The sequence below is a fragment of the Herpailurus yagouaroundi genome, unplaced genomic scaffold, assembly GCF_014898765.1.
Source record: "Herpailurus yagouaroundi ecotype Mexico unplaced genomic scaffold, PumYag 159, whole genome shotgun sequence".
Lineage (NCBI taxonomy): Eukaryota > Metazoa > Chordata > Mammalia > Carnivora > Felidae > Herpailurus > Herpailurus yagouaroundi.
This window is the reverse complement of record NW_024412400.1, coordinates 44,361,219-44,378,775: the sequence shown is the minus strand read 5'-3', so window position 1 is coordinate 44,378,775 and position 17,557 is coordinate 44,361,219. Positions and strand designations below refer to the sequence as shown.

At 43.2% G+C, this 17,557-nt stretch overlaps 1 protein-coding gene and 1 pseudogene across 1 annotated transcript in view; both read right to left on the bottom strand.

Annotated features, from left to right (window-relative positions):
• Nucleotides 1–14,650, bottom strand: part of TM4SF4 (transmembrane 4 L six family member 4) — a 26,365-nt gene extending 11,715 nt beyond the window's left edge. The window contains exons 1-3 of the mRNA XM_040480460.1: nt 14,140–14,650; nt 13,065–13,154; nt 2,587–2,723 (exon numbers count right to left, since the gene is read on the bottom strand). Of these exons, the coding sequence (XP_040336394.1) occupies nt 2,587–2,723; nt 13,065–13,154; nt 14,140–14,313 (401 nt within the window). The 5' untranslated portion in view covers nt 14,314–14,650. The remainder of the gene's footprint in view (nt 1–2,586; nt 2,724–13,064; nt 13,155–14,139) is intronic.
• Nucleotides 14,651–16,200: 1,550 nt separating this feature from the next.
• LOC121033819 (60S ribosomal protein L37a-like) lies at nt 16,201–16,469 on the bottom strand (annotated as a pseudogene).
• Nucleotides 16,470–17,557: the final 1,088 nt, after the last annotated feature.

Below are 17,557 nucleotides of genomic sequence, written 5' to 3'. Positions count from 1 at the left end.
AAAAAAAAAAAAAAAAAAAAAAAAAAACCTCTCTGATCTGATACAAGTTAATAAATGGGTTAGTTGTTGTGAGAAGATCCGATGCCATGTGTGAAAGCATCTATCATGGAGTAATGTGCAGTAAAGGGCTATGATGTGCATGAAAACTTGCTTCACCAGAAGAACAGAGGACTTTGAAAAGTTGTTTCCTGTCCTTCTCCCACGCTGGCATTTCCTGTAGTGGCCCACAGACCAGCTGTCACTCTCCTGACCTTGGGCATGGATCCCATTCCATCCCAAGCAGGGAGCCGGTGTGCCAGGGAGGGTGTCAGGGTCTAACGCTATTTATTGTACTGCCTTGGGGTGTTACTGGGCAAGTGTTGTGTTTCCTTTCTCCGTCCTTTGTTTTGGACATAGATTCATTCTAATTGATTTTGAGTTCGTCAAGGGTAGTATCATTCACATAACAGTAAATACAAAAGCATGTTTAATACTGCGCTTCTGTTGTTGATGGAAATAATAGGAGAAGGGTCCTTAGAAGGAGACATAATCTGTAGTTTCATAAACTCTCAGGGGAAGAACCTCAGGAAATGGATCTGGTGTCTGATTTCTATGCTCATGTAGGCTAACCCCACGGCAGCGGGGCCCCAGCAGTCCTCTGCAAGGTAAGGGGGCACAGTACAACCATTGCCTTTGGGAATCCCTGCATGTGATGGGGATACTAGAGGCCTGTACTCGTGTTTAACTTTATTTTTTTTTTAATTTTTTTTAATGTTTATTTATTTTTGAGACAGAGACAGAGCATGAATGGGAGAGGGTCAGAGAGAGAGGGAGACACAGAATCTGAAGCAGGCTCCAGGCTCTGAGCTGTCAGCACAGAGCCCGACGCCGGGCTCAAACCCACAGACCGCGAGATCACGACCTGAGCTGAAGTCGGATGCTTAACCGACTGAGCCACCCAGGCGCCCCTTCCTGTTTAACTTTAGAAGTAGGGATGATACTTTACACGAAACTCTTGTGAGCTGTATCATAACAGAACCAGTACCCTCTGTCTCCTCATCTAAAGCCTGCTTTTGAAGTTCTTTAGACTCTCGTTGTAAATGAACATGTAGAGTTAATAAATTGGTGTCCTACGGATTTCTTTAGGCACTGTCCCATCGTCCAGTGTAGGGGCACCTCACAATCACATTTCCTGACTGCCTAGATGTGTCAGTCACTGTGCCAGGTGGTAATGAACAAAGCAGAAATGGTCCAAGCCCTCCTGGAGGTCAGAGGCTGGTGCAGCACTGTCTCATAGACTGTCTGTGACAGTGGTAATGTCCTGTATCGGTGAGGGTCAATGCAGTTGCAACTAGACACATGTGGCTGCTGATACTTGAAATACTGATAGTGTGATTGAGGAATTTTAACTTTATTTCATTTGAATGAATTTAAGTTTGAACAGCTACATATGGCTACTGTCTACTGTGGTGCATGGTATAGTCTATGGGCAGAAGGGTGTGTAGTCCTGGGTGGCTTAGCCGGTTAAGTGTCTGACTTCAGCTCAGGTCATGATCTCACGATTCGTGAGTTCGAGCCCACATTGGGCTCTGTGGAGCCTGGAACCAGCTTTAGATTCTGTGTTTGCCCCTCTCCAGATCACGTTCTGTCTCCCTCAAAAATAAACAAACTTCAAAGAAAATTTTTTTTTTTTTTTAAAGATACTAGAACTCAAAAGTTGGAAGATAGGAGTTTGAGCCCTGCCTCTGCCCTTAACCAGCTGTGCGACTTTGAGCAAGCCAAAATTATTAAGCCTGCCTTTGCAGGGTATAACTACGGCTTGCGGTTGTTGTGGGGATTAAATTATAAATTTGTTGGGGGGGGGGGGAGTTCTTTATCAGCTACAGAGTTCCGTGACAACATGCAGTGTTATTTTAACCAGTTCTATTAATATTAAGTCTTGTGAAGAATCTACAATATTCTCAATGTCATTTTCCATAAATTTGCACCTTAAAAGATAGTCTACTCATAGACCATCTAGGAAGCCTTTGAGCCCTGTTAGTGAGAAATCATTCTCGTTTTCTATTATAAGATTTTCAATGGAAGCCACCACTTTCTGTTAATTAATATTATTAGTTGCCTCATGTCGCTGCTCATAAATGTCGGGGTGTCAGTAATGACACTCAGGCCAGCTGAAGCACCCCCTCTTGGTTATTTCTCCTAGTGTCTGTCAAAAGAGCAATTAAAAGGGCCCCTGGGTGGCTCAACTGGTTAAGTGTCCAACTTTGGCTCAGGTCATGATCTCATGGTTCGTGGGTTCGAGCCCTGCATCGGGCTCTGTGCTAACAGCTCAGAGCCTAGAGCCTGCTTCTGATTCTGTGTCTCTCTCCTTGCCTCTTCCCTTCTCACACTCTGTCCCTCTCTGTCTCTTTCTTTCTCTCAAAAACAAATAAACATTAAAAAAAAAAAAAAGAAAGAGCAATTAGAGTGAGATCTTGGGCAACTTCACTCCACCCCCTCTCCAGCTCTGCTTCAGAGGAGCAACATGCCTGACACTAGTCAAATGAAGGTGACAGGACCGATGCAGGGTCTCCCTTGGGCCATTTACCATCACGGGGTGCACCTTACCCATCGTGGAAGGGGTAGCCCCACGTGCTATTGTCCATGAGACATTTAGGACCCCTGTTGATGGAGATGGCTGAGATGACAAATGAGTATCCAGCACCCAAGAATCCAATCACAGCAAATATTGTGGAGGTGAACATCTGAAAGAGAAGGAGAGAGACAGGTGGGTTCTTAAGGTGTTCCAGAGGTTACCCCCAGCACACCTAACCAACCAGTCTGTCATTGAGCATAGTGTCTCCAGGGAAGTTACGGGGTAAGAGCCAGTCTTCACAGTAGGTGGGACCTGTGGTGTTTCCTAGAATGAATTTTGGTATCTTTTTTCCCCTTCTTCTCCCCCATTCCCATATCTTTCTTTACCTATTCATTGATGATTGAAGTGCTAGTTATGGTTGATACCTTTGAACCATGGTTTTTAACCTTGTTAAGAATAGAATCTCCTCCTGATCTCTGTCTTTCCCAGGACTAATATGAAAGGCTGTCTATTACAGAATCAAAGAATCTTAGAATTGGAAGTGATCTTAAAAGTCTTCTGGTCTGGGGTGCCTAGTTGGCATGAAATGGGCATGATAAGGCCTGCCTACAAGGTCTGTTGTGAAAGGTAGACACGACAACTTAAGTTAAATGTCAGGGGCTCCCCTTCTCCCTTCTGTGTATTACTAACAATCTTATCACAGAATATATTTGGGCAGGGGGCGGGGCAGGGATGGGTTTGGGGTGGAGAGGACCTGATAGTGCCTGGACAATTGGAATCTATGTAATAATGGAGTTCCACTTTAGCTGGTATTTGTTTTCATATCATATGTGAATGTATTTTTGGTGCAACTTTCCAAGACTGACCTCTGCCCCATGTGCCTTATAAAGTCTTATCTGACTTCCTAAGTCAAACTAACCATCCTCTCTTTCATCTCTTACCCCAGTACCCTGGACTATATAAACTTCTGTCATGGCACAGTGCCCACAAGACATTTATGCATAGCTTTTTATGTCCGTCTTCCCCAACCGGAACATAAGCTCCTTGCCGTCATGGACAATGAGTTATTTGAAGATAGGTAGGACATTGCTTTACCCTGGCCATCATGTATTTGGTTTTTCTTCTTCCCACCTTTTCAAAGGCACCAAATAACTACTTGTTGGATGTTTTCGAAGACTATGGTTTCATGTTACTCATTATTTGACATTTTCCCTTTGAGTTTTGTGTCTAGGGTAGCCAAAATCCATTCTCACCATTAGTGAGATTAGTAACATTACTGAACATAATCTAGGTAAGAAGTAAATGAAAATTTTGTTCAATTTATCAAGTTAGAACAGGCCATCTCTTTTCCAAAGGATATCTAGGTGAACAATTTTGGAGATTTCTGGATTATATGAAGTTAAATAGGCTTCACTCCTGTTTTACTTCTAAAAATCTTTGTGATACGCTGAAGTCACTGAACCTCCAAGAAGGGGATATACTATGTATGCTGGAATATAAGCAAAATTATTAGCTCCCAAGTTATCACTGATAAGTGAGGAAATTGCCTCAGAGTTGAGTCCTTATTTTGTCTATCAGACAATAGGGCACTTTCTCAAATACTTTATTTTGAACAACCAAGTACCGCATGGGGGAAGACATTGGTCAGAAACAACCCAAGTAATGTTAGCTGAGAGAATTGTATAAAAATTTTTTTCTGGGGGAGAGAAAAAAAATTTTTTTTCCTGAACACTGATGTATTAATTATTCTAGGAAAGTTGGCCTCACAATTTCTAGTTCTGAATGTTACAGTTAACAAACCTTTTAAAGGGCATTCTAAATGAGCATACGTAGTGTTGACAGTTGTGGGGATCGTTAACATACACCTGAAAGAGAGGTGTTCAAATACTGTCTTTGTCTGACGTGAATTGATATTTGTGACTGAGTGAATTTTCCCCTGACAGCATCATACATGGCTACAAAAATGTTGTATCCAAACTTAAATGGAAGGGAAGATGTGCTGTGGGAAACTCTTGTTGGCTCAAAAGGTATCTTTAGTAGTAGCAAAGACCTGGTGTCAAAAAAGCAATAATACATTTAAAAATAAATGAGTGGGGGAAAGACTTATTTCAAAATCAATGTATTAAAATTTTATAGAATGTGATTAAACTATGTGCCCATCATTCAAAGTTTGTATATTAATGTCAGTCAAAGAGCTTAAAAAAATTTTTTTAATGTTTATTTACTTAGAGAGAGAGAGAGAGAGAGAGAGAGAGCCTGAGCGGGAGAGGAACAGAGAGAGAGGGGGACACAGAATCTGAAGCAGGCTCCAGGCTCTGAGCTGTCAGCAGGGCTTGAACCCACGAACTGTGTGATCATGATCTGAGCTGAAGTCAGATACTCAACCAACTGAGCCACCCAGGCGCCCCTCAAAGAGCTTTTTAAAAAACTTCTTTATGGAAAAATAAAAGATGGTTTGATATTCAGTTTAGCCTTATATTTGGGTGTATATGGTGATTTGCAGAGTTTCCTGGTCTCATTGGAACCTATAACTTTTTTTCCGTGAGTTCTTACAAGAACACCTTTTGGAAAATGCTGCTTCAATTCTTAGTGACAGTTTATCTGCCTAGTTCTCTGTCTCTGGGCCACCTCCATGTTCCAACAAAATTGCTGGTCAGTTAGACACAGCTGATGTAACTCTAGGGATGGCCAGAACATTCTAGTACAGCAATTAAAAACTTATGCTCAGGGCAGTTTCTTCTCATGTTACCTTTTTTCATTTCAGAGTGAGGCTCTGAATGGTCTGAAAACACTTGTTGACAGTGCAGTTCTTTGTGATGGATTGGGTGGATTGGGTTGTCTCAATGAAAAGCAGATTCTGTGAAGAAAAGGTCTCTTAAAGGTATCTTAAAACTGGTTAAAAGTCTTCAAAAGCCAGGATTTCCACTAAATCAATGGTTAAATATGCTTATAATTAATTTTTGTACAAAAGATCCCAAAAACCATTTAATGCAATCATCTCGCCTTATCTTAGATGCCTTATCTCATTTAATCCAGGGTTGAACTAAAACAACCCAGGGTTTCAACATCTGCTGATGAGTAGTGACAGGAGAAGTCTGACTCGCTATTCCTGCTGTGTGAGCTGGGTAAAGGATTTTAGATTAGCACTCCTGGAACATTTTAGCAGGCAAATATTTAAAGATGCAGAAAGTGAGTACAAATGCACACGTTCTTCATGTCAGGCAAGTCTGCGTAAATGAAAAACCAGGTTAGTAAAAAATATCAGTTAGATGGTATTTCTCTTTGCAAGCAGTCTCCATCGTAAGCACCTCTATACCAGTACTGTCCAGTGAATTGTAATGAGAGCCACGTATGTAATTTAACACTTTCCAGTAACTACCATTTAAAAACTAAAAACAAAAACAAACCAAGACAAACAAAAAAACCACCAGTGAGAATAATGTTAATAATATGTTCTCTTTAACTCAACATATTCAAAAACTATTATTTCAACATATAATCAATGTGAAAATTACTAATGAGATACTTTACAGTTTTTGTAGTAATTCTGTGAAATCTGGTGTGCATTTTATACGTATGCTACACCTTAATTTAGATCAGCCACATTCCACTGCTCAATAACCCCATGTGAACAATGGCTGTCCTATATTGGACAGTATAGTCTAGAATATTTGAAAAATTGATCTTTGGTAGCAAAAGTTTAAAAGACATATGGATATAGTGTGCACTGAATTTATGATTATGGGTACTCTTAGGGAGGAGGGAAATATGATGAAGAGAGGAGCACAGTGACTCCCAACTGAATCAATAATATTTTACTTCTTGATAAAACTATCTGAAGAAAATGCAGCATCAGGTTACAACCTCAGAAATCTACTGGTGGCATGGTCTGATTTTGTATCCAAATTTGAAACACTTCCCGTTAAAATAAAGAAACGACCCAAACTGATTTTTCATCACTTTTCCAAAACGGATGAACCATATGAAGCAAGGTATACTTTTTTTTTAACTTTAAAAAAAAAATAAAAAAATTTTAAAGTCTGTTTATTTTGAGGGAGAGGGAGAGACAGAGAGCGAGCATGAGTGGGGGAGGGGCAGAGAGGGAGAGAGAGAATTCCAAGCAGGCTCCTGCACCATCAACACGGACCAATTCGAGGCTTGAACTCACGAACTGTGAGATCATGACCTGAGCTGAAATCAGGAGTCGGATGCTTAACTGACTTAGCCACCCAGGTGCCCCAAAGCAGGGTATACTTTATGTCCCTTTGCTTTAAATAATTTCGCATTCAGAAGTCTTTAAAAAATTATCAAACTCACTACTCAGACATATTATCAGTCTTAAAACCACTAACTTTTAGTTATGTTAAAGATAACTATATCATGGGTTTCATGGTAAAAAATTTTTCATATTAAAAGAAAAGTTATTGAGCTCAAGTTGAATACACGAGGGTAGACATTCTAAATTGTTGTTAAAGTAAACAGGCACGGTGGGGGTACTTGGGTGGCTCAGTTGGTTAAATGTTGGTTGGACTCTTGATCTTTGATCTGAGCTCAGGTCATGATCTCATGGTCGCAAGATCTAGCCCAGCCCTGTGTTTGGCTCTGTGCTAAGTGTGGAGCCTGCCTGGGATTCTCTCTCTCCCTCTCTTGCCCCCACCTGCTCACGCACGTGTGGTCTCTCTCTTTCACTCAAAATAAATAAATAAACACTTAAAAAAAAATAGGCAAAAGGCCTGGAAAAATCTATGTAAGGAGACACAAAATTGGGAACAGAGGTAACCTCTAGAGAGAGGAGTTGCCAGACTTTTGAGTCAGGAATGTGAGGCTCCCTTTGTAGGTTTTGTACTATGGCAATGCTTTGCCTGGTCAAAATGAATAAATAGTAAAGAGAGGCACCACTGTGCAGTGGTCAAGGGCGTGGGTTACAGACATATTGATTTGGGTCTGAGTCTTGGTTCTCTCCTTTATGACCTTGGGAAGTTAGTCTTTCTAAGACCTCCATTTCCTCTTCCATAAGATAAGGCTCAAAAATAAGTACCTGCTCAGGGAGATCATTATGAAAGATAGGCTAATTGATAGTAAATAGGAAATCAAAAGTACACATCTCCACAGGATCAGATAACCTCCAAGTGGGGTAGGCTATTAGATAATGCCCAGTACTTCACTGATAGGATACCTAGAAATCTTTTTTGTCCTACTTCTCTTTTTTTAAAGTTTATTTATTTATTTTTTGACGGGGGTGGGGGGGAGAGAGAGAGAGAGAGAGCGAGAGAGCACGTGGGAGCATAAGTGTGGGAGGGGCACAGAGAGAGAGGGAGACACAGAATCCGAAGCAGGCTCCAGGCTCTGACCTGTCAGCACAGAGCCCGACACGGGGTTCGATCCCATGAGCTGTGAAATCATGACCTGAGCCGAAGTTGGCCGCTCAACGGACTGAGCCACCCAGGCGCCCCAAAAGAACTGTCTTTCTTAAATTCCCCTCACACTGGCTGTCACACCAAAGAATGCAGAGGTAAAAGAGTCAGTGCTTTTGGCCTCAGGAAATGTTCCCTTCAGAAGTGCTCACACAGGAGGTGTCCCTAGGGGGCACTGGTGAGCCAGGCACTGCAGAAGTGCTGACTCCACATTGAATCAACTGATATCAGAAATGATCAAAATCCTCCCTGGAGAAACGTCAGTCAACCATCTGGCCCTGCCTGTGGGTGGGGTGGGCCTTTATCTACCTGATACGAGTTGAGGATGCTGAAATGTTGGCCTGCCCCTAATATCTCCTTTATCAATCTACCCTTCAGTCCCATTATTAGATACTCCTTTGAGTCAAGGCCAAGGTCTTCAAATATCAGGTTTTTTTTAATGTTTATTTTTGAGACAGAGAGACACAGAGCATGAACGAGGGAGGGGCAGAGAGAGAGGGAGACACAGAATCGGAAACAGGCTCCAGGCTCTGAGCCATCAGCACAGAGCCCGACGTGGGGCTCGAACCCACGGACCGCGAGATCGTGACCTGGCTGAAGTCGGACGCTTAACCGACTGCGCCACCCAGGCGCCCCAGGCCAAGGTCTTCAAAAGACCTGTTATTTTTTTTTTTAACGTTTATTTATTTTTGAGACAGAGAGAGACAGCATGAACGGGGGAGGGTCAGAGAGAGAGGGAGACACAGAATCTGAAACAGGCTCCAGGCTCTGAGCTGTCAGCATAGAGCCCGATGCGGGGCTCGAACTCACCGACCGCGAGATCGTGACCTGAGCCGAAGTTGGACGCTTAACCGACTGAGCCACCCAGGCGTCCCCAAAAGGCTGTTATTAAAGCACAGACTTAACATGAATGAGTGGATGAAATTAAAAGAGATCCTAGGGATTCTGAGAGATTTTTTTTTTTTTTTTTAAAGGATTAGTGTGCCGGAGACCCTGACCAGCCACACATAAAGTGCTGGGAGGCCACTGAGAACCTCTTGTAGGGGAGGAAGGGGGTGGAGACCCAAAAATAAATCCCCCATCTGGGTTTTCAGAGCCCACCTCAGAAGCCACCTTCCTCTCATAGTTTTTGCCCTAGGGCTCACTTTTCTCAACTTAATTTATTAAAAAAAAATTTTTTTTTAATATTTATTCTTGAAAGACAAAGATACAGAGTGCAAGTGGGAGGGGGAGGGGTAGAGAGAGAGGGAGACACAGAATCCAAAGCAGGCTCCAGGCTCTGAGCTGTCAGCACAGAGCCCAAAAAGGAGCTTGAACTCACAAACTATGAAATCATGACCTGAGCCAAAGTCAGAGGCTTCACCGATTGAATTAAGCCACAGCTTAATTTATTTAAAAGAGTGCAGCCCCCAAGTCTGGGCTTCAAGTTTGCTCGGCCTCAGAGGAGAGCTGGCCTCCATTTTCTAGTTTCACCATGAAATATTGGTTAGGTGATCTCAAGATTTTTTCCAGCTCATTGTCTTGCTTTATCTGTACAACCACCATATCCTGCTTCTACTATCTATTGATTATCCTGGTTTTACAGCCAGGGAAGGGGAAGAGAATGATGCAGTGACTTCTGAAAAGTATTCCAGAAAGACTTTAGCAAGGAAGAGAGGACAGAGAGGCCAGGAAACAAATGAGAGCAAGACTGTGGAAACAGCGACAAGATTTAGCCCCATAGCCCTTGGCCTAATTTGTTTCCGTCTCATAGGACTTTGTACCTAGCTGGATTTCTTATTTTTTTTTTTTTAACATTTATTTATTTTTGAGACAGAGAGAGAGCATGAACAGGGGAGGGTCAGAGAAAGAGGGAGACACAGAATCTGAAACAGGCTCCAGGCTCTGAGCCGTCAGCACAGAGCCCGACGCGGGGCTCGAACCCACGGACCGCGAGATCATGACCTGAGCCGAAGTCAGATGCTTAACCGACTGAGCCACCCAGGCGCCCCTATACCTAGCTGGATTTCTTAAACAGTGTTCTGCAGAAGCCTAGTGTCCCTTAAATGTCTGGCGGGGAATGCTGTGAGCCTTTGGAAAAATAATTTGAATCTTCAGCATTATAGTACTAATCCAAGTATGCTGCAGCCTTTTCCTTTTTCTCTGACAAAATGTTTTAGATTCCTTTCTTTAAAAATGATTATTGCTTGGTGCTCCAGAGCCTGAGAACATGAAGGAAACAGAGCTCTGAAACAGAGGCATGAACTCAAGAACACTTGGAGGACCCTATAGGAAACACTCCGCCATGCCCACTGTAGGCCATCATTGTGTCAAAATGCAGGCCCACAAGTATCAGGTTCATTCATCTTTTTATTTTTTGAAAAAGAAGTAGGATATCTAAATACTTCCGTAATATCTCTATTTTCAAAAGCTGGCAACTGATTAAGAACCAAAACAAAAGAAAAAAAAAAAGAAAAGGAAAGAAATTTTGCTGGCCACCTAGAGGGTGGCTGTCCCTGCATCCCTGGTCCAGGGTGGCCGTGGCTGGTTGTCTTGGCTGACAGTCTGGCAGAGCTGGTCCTTTGCTGGGCACTGCCCTTGTGGACTATCGGCCAGTCATTTGGAGGAGTCATCCTCAACCCACACCAAGGGCAGATCCTTCGTGGGTGGGGGAGTTGGTTGGGGAGCTCAGACAGACAGCCTGAATTGGGCAGACCAAATGTTTCAGGTTTTATTAATGCAACTGTGCTTGTAAAAATATGACTTTTCTCCCTTTCTTTTGGACTTCGTTTAAGTCTATTTGAAAAACAAGGTTCGCACAATACTTTGCGTATTCTTTCACTTTTCACTGTGGTTATATATAAACCTAAAAACAAAAAGTAAACAAACAAAACCCTTGTTTTAATACTGGGTAATCTTCAGCCTTCTACTCAATACCAGAGAATGAGCTGTTAGGTGTCTAAGCAATGACTCTTTTTTAATTTTCATCCAGTTTCTTAATTGCCAGTTCTTGTTCAAATTCTCATCTTCAGCTTATTCTCCAAAAATCCACAAGGTATAACAGGATTACATTCAAAGGGCAAATGAGTTACATAATTCTTCATTTCCCTTATAATTAATTACATAAAGATATACATGTGTAAAACACGTGTTATACAACTATATCAAATAAATCATGGTTAATGTTTACATCTCTTTGTAAATGATGATTTTAAATGTTATAATAATCAATGCCCAAACAAATGATCCGTGCTTACTTGGGACTCGTGATGGTGTTTAGAAGGTAAGAACATTCTCTTTGAATGATCTTTGCACGCAGAAAACCATACTGTATGCACAGTATACCAGCCTCAGCCCTTCATATGTGCTCCGTGAATATTTTTTGATTAAATAAAAGAGCAAATAATAATGGGGAAGAAATGTTAGAAAAGATTCTATTTGGGAACAGATGGCTATACCTTTTCCTTTAAGAAGTTAAGTTAAGCTTGAGTAATTCATCGTTTGGGGTTCATGACCCTGTTAGAAGGACAGTTGAACTTCAGGGGGGCAACAAGGGCAGGAACCGTCCTGACTCATCAGCCAGCCAGTAATTCCGGTTTGACCTTCTTTGTTTTTGCCATATCAGTGTACCCGTGCTCTTGACATTTTTCTTTAAGACAACTCTCTGTTGCATTCATTTATATCCCCACTCGGAGTGAAGAGCTAGAATCATTAGCAAAGACAGTGCAGTAGTTTCGAACTTTTAGTTCTTGTTGCTTGTGTCCCTGGAGCCTGAAACTTATTCCCCCTTTGTTTTTTGCTTTTTAAAGTTTATTGGTTTATCTTGAGAGAAAGAGGAAGTGTGCATGAGAGAGAGTGGGGGAGGGGCAGAGAGAGAGAGAATCTCAAGCAGGCTCTGCACTGTCAGCGCAGAGCCTGATGTGGGGCTAGATATCACGAACTGTGAGATCATGACCTGAGCCGAAGTCAAGAGTCAGACGCTTAACTGACTGAGCCACCCAGGTGCCCGTTTGTTCTCCCTTTGTTAAAAAGGGGGATTATGAGGGTTTGGATGGCAAAGACCTCTTTCCAATCAAAATTGAATATTCTCTTGATAAAATCAAAAGGACTGAAGGAGAATTGACAAGGGAATAACTTTCTATGCTATTGAAAGATACAGCCCACCTGACTGCCAGCAGAGCCTGTCCCATACTTGGGAAACTCTGATCTAGTTCAACATCTTCATTGTACAGATGAGCAGAGGGAGGCAGAGGGCAGTACAGTGACTCGTCCAGGTGCAGGGATGGGACTCAACCCCACTTCCCAGGCTGGAGTGGTGATGCCTAATCTCTCTAGCTCACCTACTGAAAGATGCTTGACTGCACGAAACGAGAAAGGAAGCAGAAGTCCTGAGTCAACAACGTCTGGGCGGAAGTGGGGAAGTACTGGGCACGGAGGCAGTGAAACTGGCAGCGGTGTAGATGGGGAATTTAGGGGGCTGTTGGGGAGGGGCTGTTATCAGCCCTTATGCTGCCCTAACTCCCTTTACAGATGAGACAATGCAGGCCAGAGAAGGGAAAAGACTTGCCCACGATCTCAAGGCCTCTCAGTGGCAGAGGGGAGACTTACAGCCCCCATTCCTGCCTTCCATGCCTGCCATTCTTTTTTTTTTTTATATAAGTCCATTATTATTTTTTGGGGGGGGGGGTGCAGAGAGAGGGAGAGAAAGAATCCCAAGCACTCTCCACGTTGTCAGCATGGAGCCTGTCTCAGGGCTTGATCCCATGAACTGTGAGATCATCACCTGAGCCGAAACCAAGAGCCAGATGCCTGACTGAGCCACCCAGGCACCTGCATTCTTTACATGGCCCCACTCCAGTTATCTAGCTGTGACATCCCTGCCTCTTTACAAAATCTAAGACGATACTCATGTCCTGTAAGTATCGGGGCTTTTTAGTGTTTAAAATTGCACTATTATTGTTATTTTGCACCAGCAAGAAATCCATATTTAGGTATGTGCCAGCTGCCTCCAGAGTCCTGCCTGGGGCTCGTGATTCATCCCCATCCCCACCATGCCAAGCACAAGAAGACAGTGCACCCTGGACTCATTCTGGCAGCCGCCTTCTGGGTTAACTTACCGCGAATCGCTTCCCACAGCTCTCGTTGCCGCAGCATCCACAGCAGTCATTGTTCTTCAGGCCCAAGAACACCAGCGCAGGGAAAATCATCTGTCAGCAAGAGAAGCACCTCAGACTGGGTCTGACATGAGAAATGGGAGCCTGTGCCTGCCTGGCTGTGAGTGGAGCTATGTCCGTGATGCGGGACTCAGGGGCTAAAAGGGTATGGCGAGAACTTACAGAGCATGGCTGGTGCAGTAGATGGAGTATTAACTGAGTATTACTGTCTAGTTTCCATGAGGCCTAATTGCAGCCTCAGTGAGGCAAGACTTCAGGACCTGACACCCTGGGTTTCCATTTACGTGGTAGGTTAGGATAGCGATAAGAAACTTGTCTGCAATCGTTTTGAAAAGTGAGTCTAGTCTCTCTCTCTCTCTCTCTCTCTCTCTCTCTCTCTAAATTGGAGGTTCCCATCCTCTACTGGAAACAAGGGGTAAATGTATCATTAGTGAATGAGCGGAAGAGGAATCCACCAACACCTGCTTCTTTTGGTGGTTTTCAGTCAATCAGTTTGCCAGAAAGTGTGTGTCTACAACCCCCAGCACTCTCTTGTTAGCATATAGAAATCAGGGGGCGCCTGGGCGGCTCAGGTCATGATCTCGCGGTTCGTGAGTTTGAGCCCTGCGCCGGGCTCTGTGCTGACAGCTCAGAGCCTGGAACCTGCTTCGGATTCTGTGTCTCCCTCTATCTCTGCCCCTCCCCCACTCGTGCTCTGTTTCTGTCTCTCAAAACTAAATAAACATTGAAAAAAAATTTTTTTTAAATACAGAAATTTGGCAGCCCTCAGTCTGGTTCGTGGAATTCGATTGACCCATGAGAACTGCCAGCCCAATCTTGGGAATTCATTACTTATTAAATTTAGTGGACATGCTCTCGTCAGGTCCTAATGGAGAAGGGAAATCATTAAGACACTGACTTTTCATCATGCAATGCTTGGGCTTTTGTTAGCAATGAAATATCTTCTTGTTCAAAAGTACCCAATTTTAAAAGGATTCGACAGAACTCTCTGGGGGGATTTTAAGGCTTCCCTACTCACCAAGACCCCGCTTCCTAATATTCCTCCGAAAAACCAGACCTCTTCAGAAAGGTGGTCGTTATTGTCTATCACTTTTCCTCCAGGGAAGAATAACAGGATGTTAGCCAGGAAGCCAAACAAGGCGAGGGGGATGAGGGTGCCCCCCAGGCACTTGGCGCAGCCCCCCGTGCACATATTGGGGAAGCACAATACAGGTCTGCGATACAAGGCTCTTCAGCGCCTCCTTCACGGGGTCTCTTCAAAGTTATCAGCCGGAGCGTCCTTGTAAATGTCCCCAGTTCAATCCGTATTTTGGAGCTGAGAGCCAAATCAGCCTGTGAGCTGTGTCCTTGGAGTTGCTTCTGCTTCTCAGATGTAGCACACCCTTGATGACGATGGACATTTATACATTCTCCCTGACCTGAAGTCCTTTTTTTTTTTTTCTGCACTCCATAAATGAGATTATGCGCAGAGCAATCATTTTGCCATGGAGACCAATAACCTCTGTTAATAATCCACCAACACAGGCAAGACACTCACATTGTTGCAATCGAACACAGGGCTGGAACAAACAGCATTTAGAATTTGTGCACCTTTAATCTGTCAATGTCACTACCCAGATAAGGAAATATTTCCCCCAGGCTCTTCGTAATCACTGTATAATTGAGTTGCATCCTAAAATCATGTCTCACAAGTACTTAATGGTCTACAGTGTGTGTCTTTTTGTTTCCACTGAAAGCCTGGAATGCAAAAGAATTATCCAAAAGAGCTTCTGTTTTCCTCAATACGAAAATAACAATTTGATGGCCTCATTGCGTATCACTGGGCCCAGACCTACAAAAATTTTTTAAAGGATAAAATCAGAATGATTATTATTTTTTTCAAGTTTGTTTATTTATTTGTAGCACACAAGTGGGGGTAGACACAGAGAGGGAGGGAGAGAGACAATCTCAAGCAGGCTGCACACAGCACAGAGCCCGATACAGGGCTTAAACCCACAAACTGTGAGATCATGACCTGAGCCAAAGTCAGACGTTTAACCGACTGAGCCACCCAGGCGCCCTGCAAAGAGGACTTTAAATGCTCCTCATCTTCCGTGAAGAGGATATCATGCCCCTCTATAGGTGAAGACACTCGGGCTCAGACAAGTAAAGTACATTTTGCAAGGTCATTCCAGCGTAATAAGGCAAGGAGCTAAGATTACAAATCAAGATGCTATGTTGCCGAAACCTGGGCTATGGTCTCCCTAATAGGTGTTCCTTTTCAGAAATTTAAAAAAAAAAAAAAAAAAATTTTTTTTTCAATATAAACAATAGAATGTCACTATGTGCAAAGTATATGGAAACAGTGGGACATACTTCCTTCTGAACAATAATTTTGATTTTGTCCCCTTATTACAAACCCTGTAAGTATTCATTTATTTAGGTTAAAAAGTCAGATGTACAGACAAACAGAAGGATGAAAAGGAGAACCAACTGTGCTCCCACCACCAACAGATAAGGACTGTTACCACTTTTCTGGAAGTTATTTTCCAACACTCCAAGCAGGTGCAGATGCGCTTTATTTATAACCCTCCAGTTTTTGACAGGGAGTCTTGAGAGTAATCCCACAGAAGAAGACAAGGTTCTAGAAATGTAAGGCTTGAATTAATCATCATTGATGCCACCTTGAAGCTAGGCAGCCCCCTCACCCCCCACCCCCTGGGTCCTGGAAACCTTCTTTCTTTTGCCAGGGCCTTTGGTCCCTACAATTTCCCATCATGGCATTTGAATAACACCAGTCAACACAACCTTGACATCCTAGACTTTTCAGACTAGCAACCGGAATTGCCGGTCTACACTGTCTGAGAGAATAGATGCTAGTAAAGGGTGCTGTGCACCACACCTCAGCTTCCTTCCACAGTTTTCTTTCCAATAAAAATTAGAAGGATTTTTAATTTCCAAGTCTTTTGAGAAAGCGAGATTAATGCAACAAAAATTGAAACATCTAGTTAATAAATTTAACAACAAGCCAAAGTAATTTTGTTATGTGAATTTCCCGTTTATTATAGGCTAGCTAACAATGTTTCAAATGGTAGAATTCCTACTGGTCTTCCTACTTCTTCAGTTGTCTGATGGCTGACTTGACTGTGACCGCAGAAGTGGTTTTGTATGTCCAGGGACCACTGCCTATCGTTTTCATGCACAAACTGCAATGCCAGATCCCCACAGCTTGTCTTTTCATCCCGGTTTTGCCACAGAAAGGGCAAGCGTGCTTGGCCTGCTGGCTTACTTCAGTCTTCTTCACCATTTCCTGAGGGAGGCACCATAACGGATCCCATAATTACTGACCTTCTTGGTATGTTTAGCCATGTCGCCACAAACTAGGTCTGAGCCCAGACAGTCCTTTCACAATTTTTGAGAAGTTGTGGCACATGAGTAACTGTGAGGGAGAGGGCTGAGGTCGTTTATTTCCTGTGTGGAGAAGAGGAAACGCTGATAGTCACTTTTCTGGAATGCTCTGGCCATTGAGACTTCAACACTTGGAGGATGACTAACTCATTTATTGTTCAGCTATTAATTGTGCCTTCAGACCTGCAAGCAGGAAGTGGAACACCTAATCTGGAGAAAAGTGGGGGGAGGGAGGCAGAAATTTACCCCCAGGAAGGGATGGGGGTCACCAACAGACTGCTCTAGGCACTAGAAAAAAATGTTGTGAGATTCTGGCACTTGTTCTTGTGACACTCAAGCTTGATGGTTTGTTGCTTGCTCTCTGTTGAGCAGTGAAGCCCTTAAGCCAAAAAAGCTCAAGACCTCTTTTTCAGAGATCATAAAGAGTGGGGGAGTTGAGACTGCGTCCCATTTTGGATCCAGTCCTGTAAAAAGACCTCAGAAGTGAAAGCAGATGGCAGCTCTGGGAGGGACATAAAGACAGTAGAGATCTTTGCAGAAAGAATACAAGGATGCAAACATCCTTCAGTGGCAGTCTTGGACTTCACCCTCTGGGAGGTTTGACTGCTGGAGATTAAGCAGCAGGAAGTCCAGGGGTTCCTCTCTGTGATGAGACAATGAGCACAGGAGTAGGAGATATTTTCCAGGTGACTGATCACCTGCTGGGGTGTGCACAGTACTTAGGCGAAGCGTACTACTGTTTCTCAGCCTGCTAAACTTCTTTGCCTTGCAATGGATGAAGAATCATCAATTCAGTGGAATGCAACCAGTGTGTTTGAAGTGCCCACAATGTGTCCACCAATATGCCAAGTGCTGTCCTGATGAGCAACAACAATAAAAATCTGACTTACTTTCTGTCCTCGATGGTATCACAACCTCTTACTTGAGACAAGAGACAATGGAAATCATGCACAGAGAGTATAAGAATTAACTGCTTCTTAGCTGAAGAACTAGAATAGGCTCTTCTGCTTCTCGGAAAGGAGATCACTCTCATTTATTTATTCATCTAG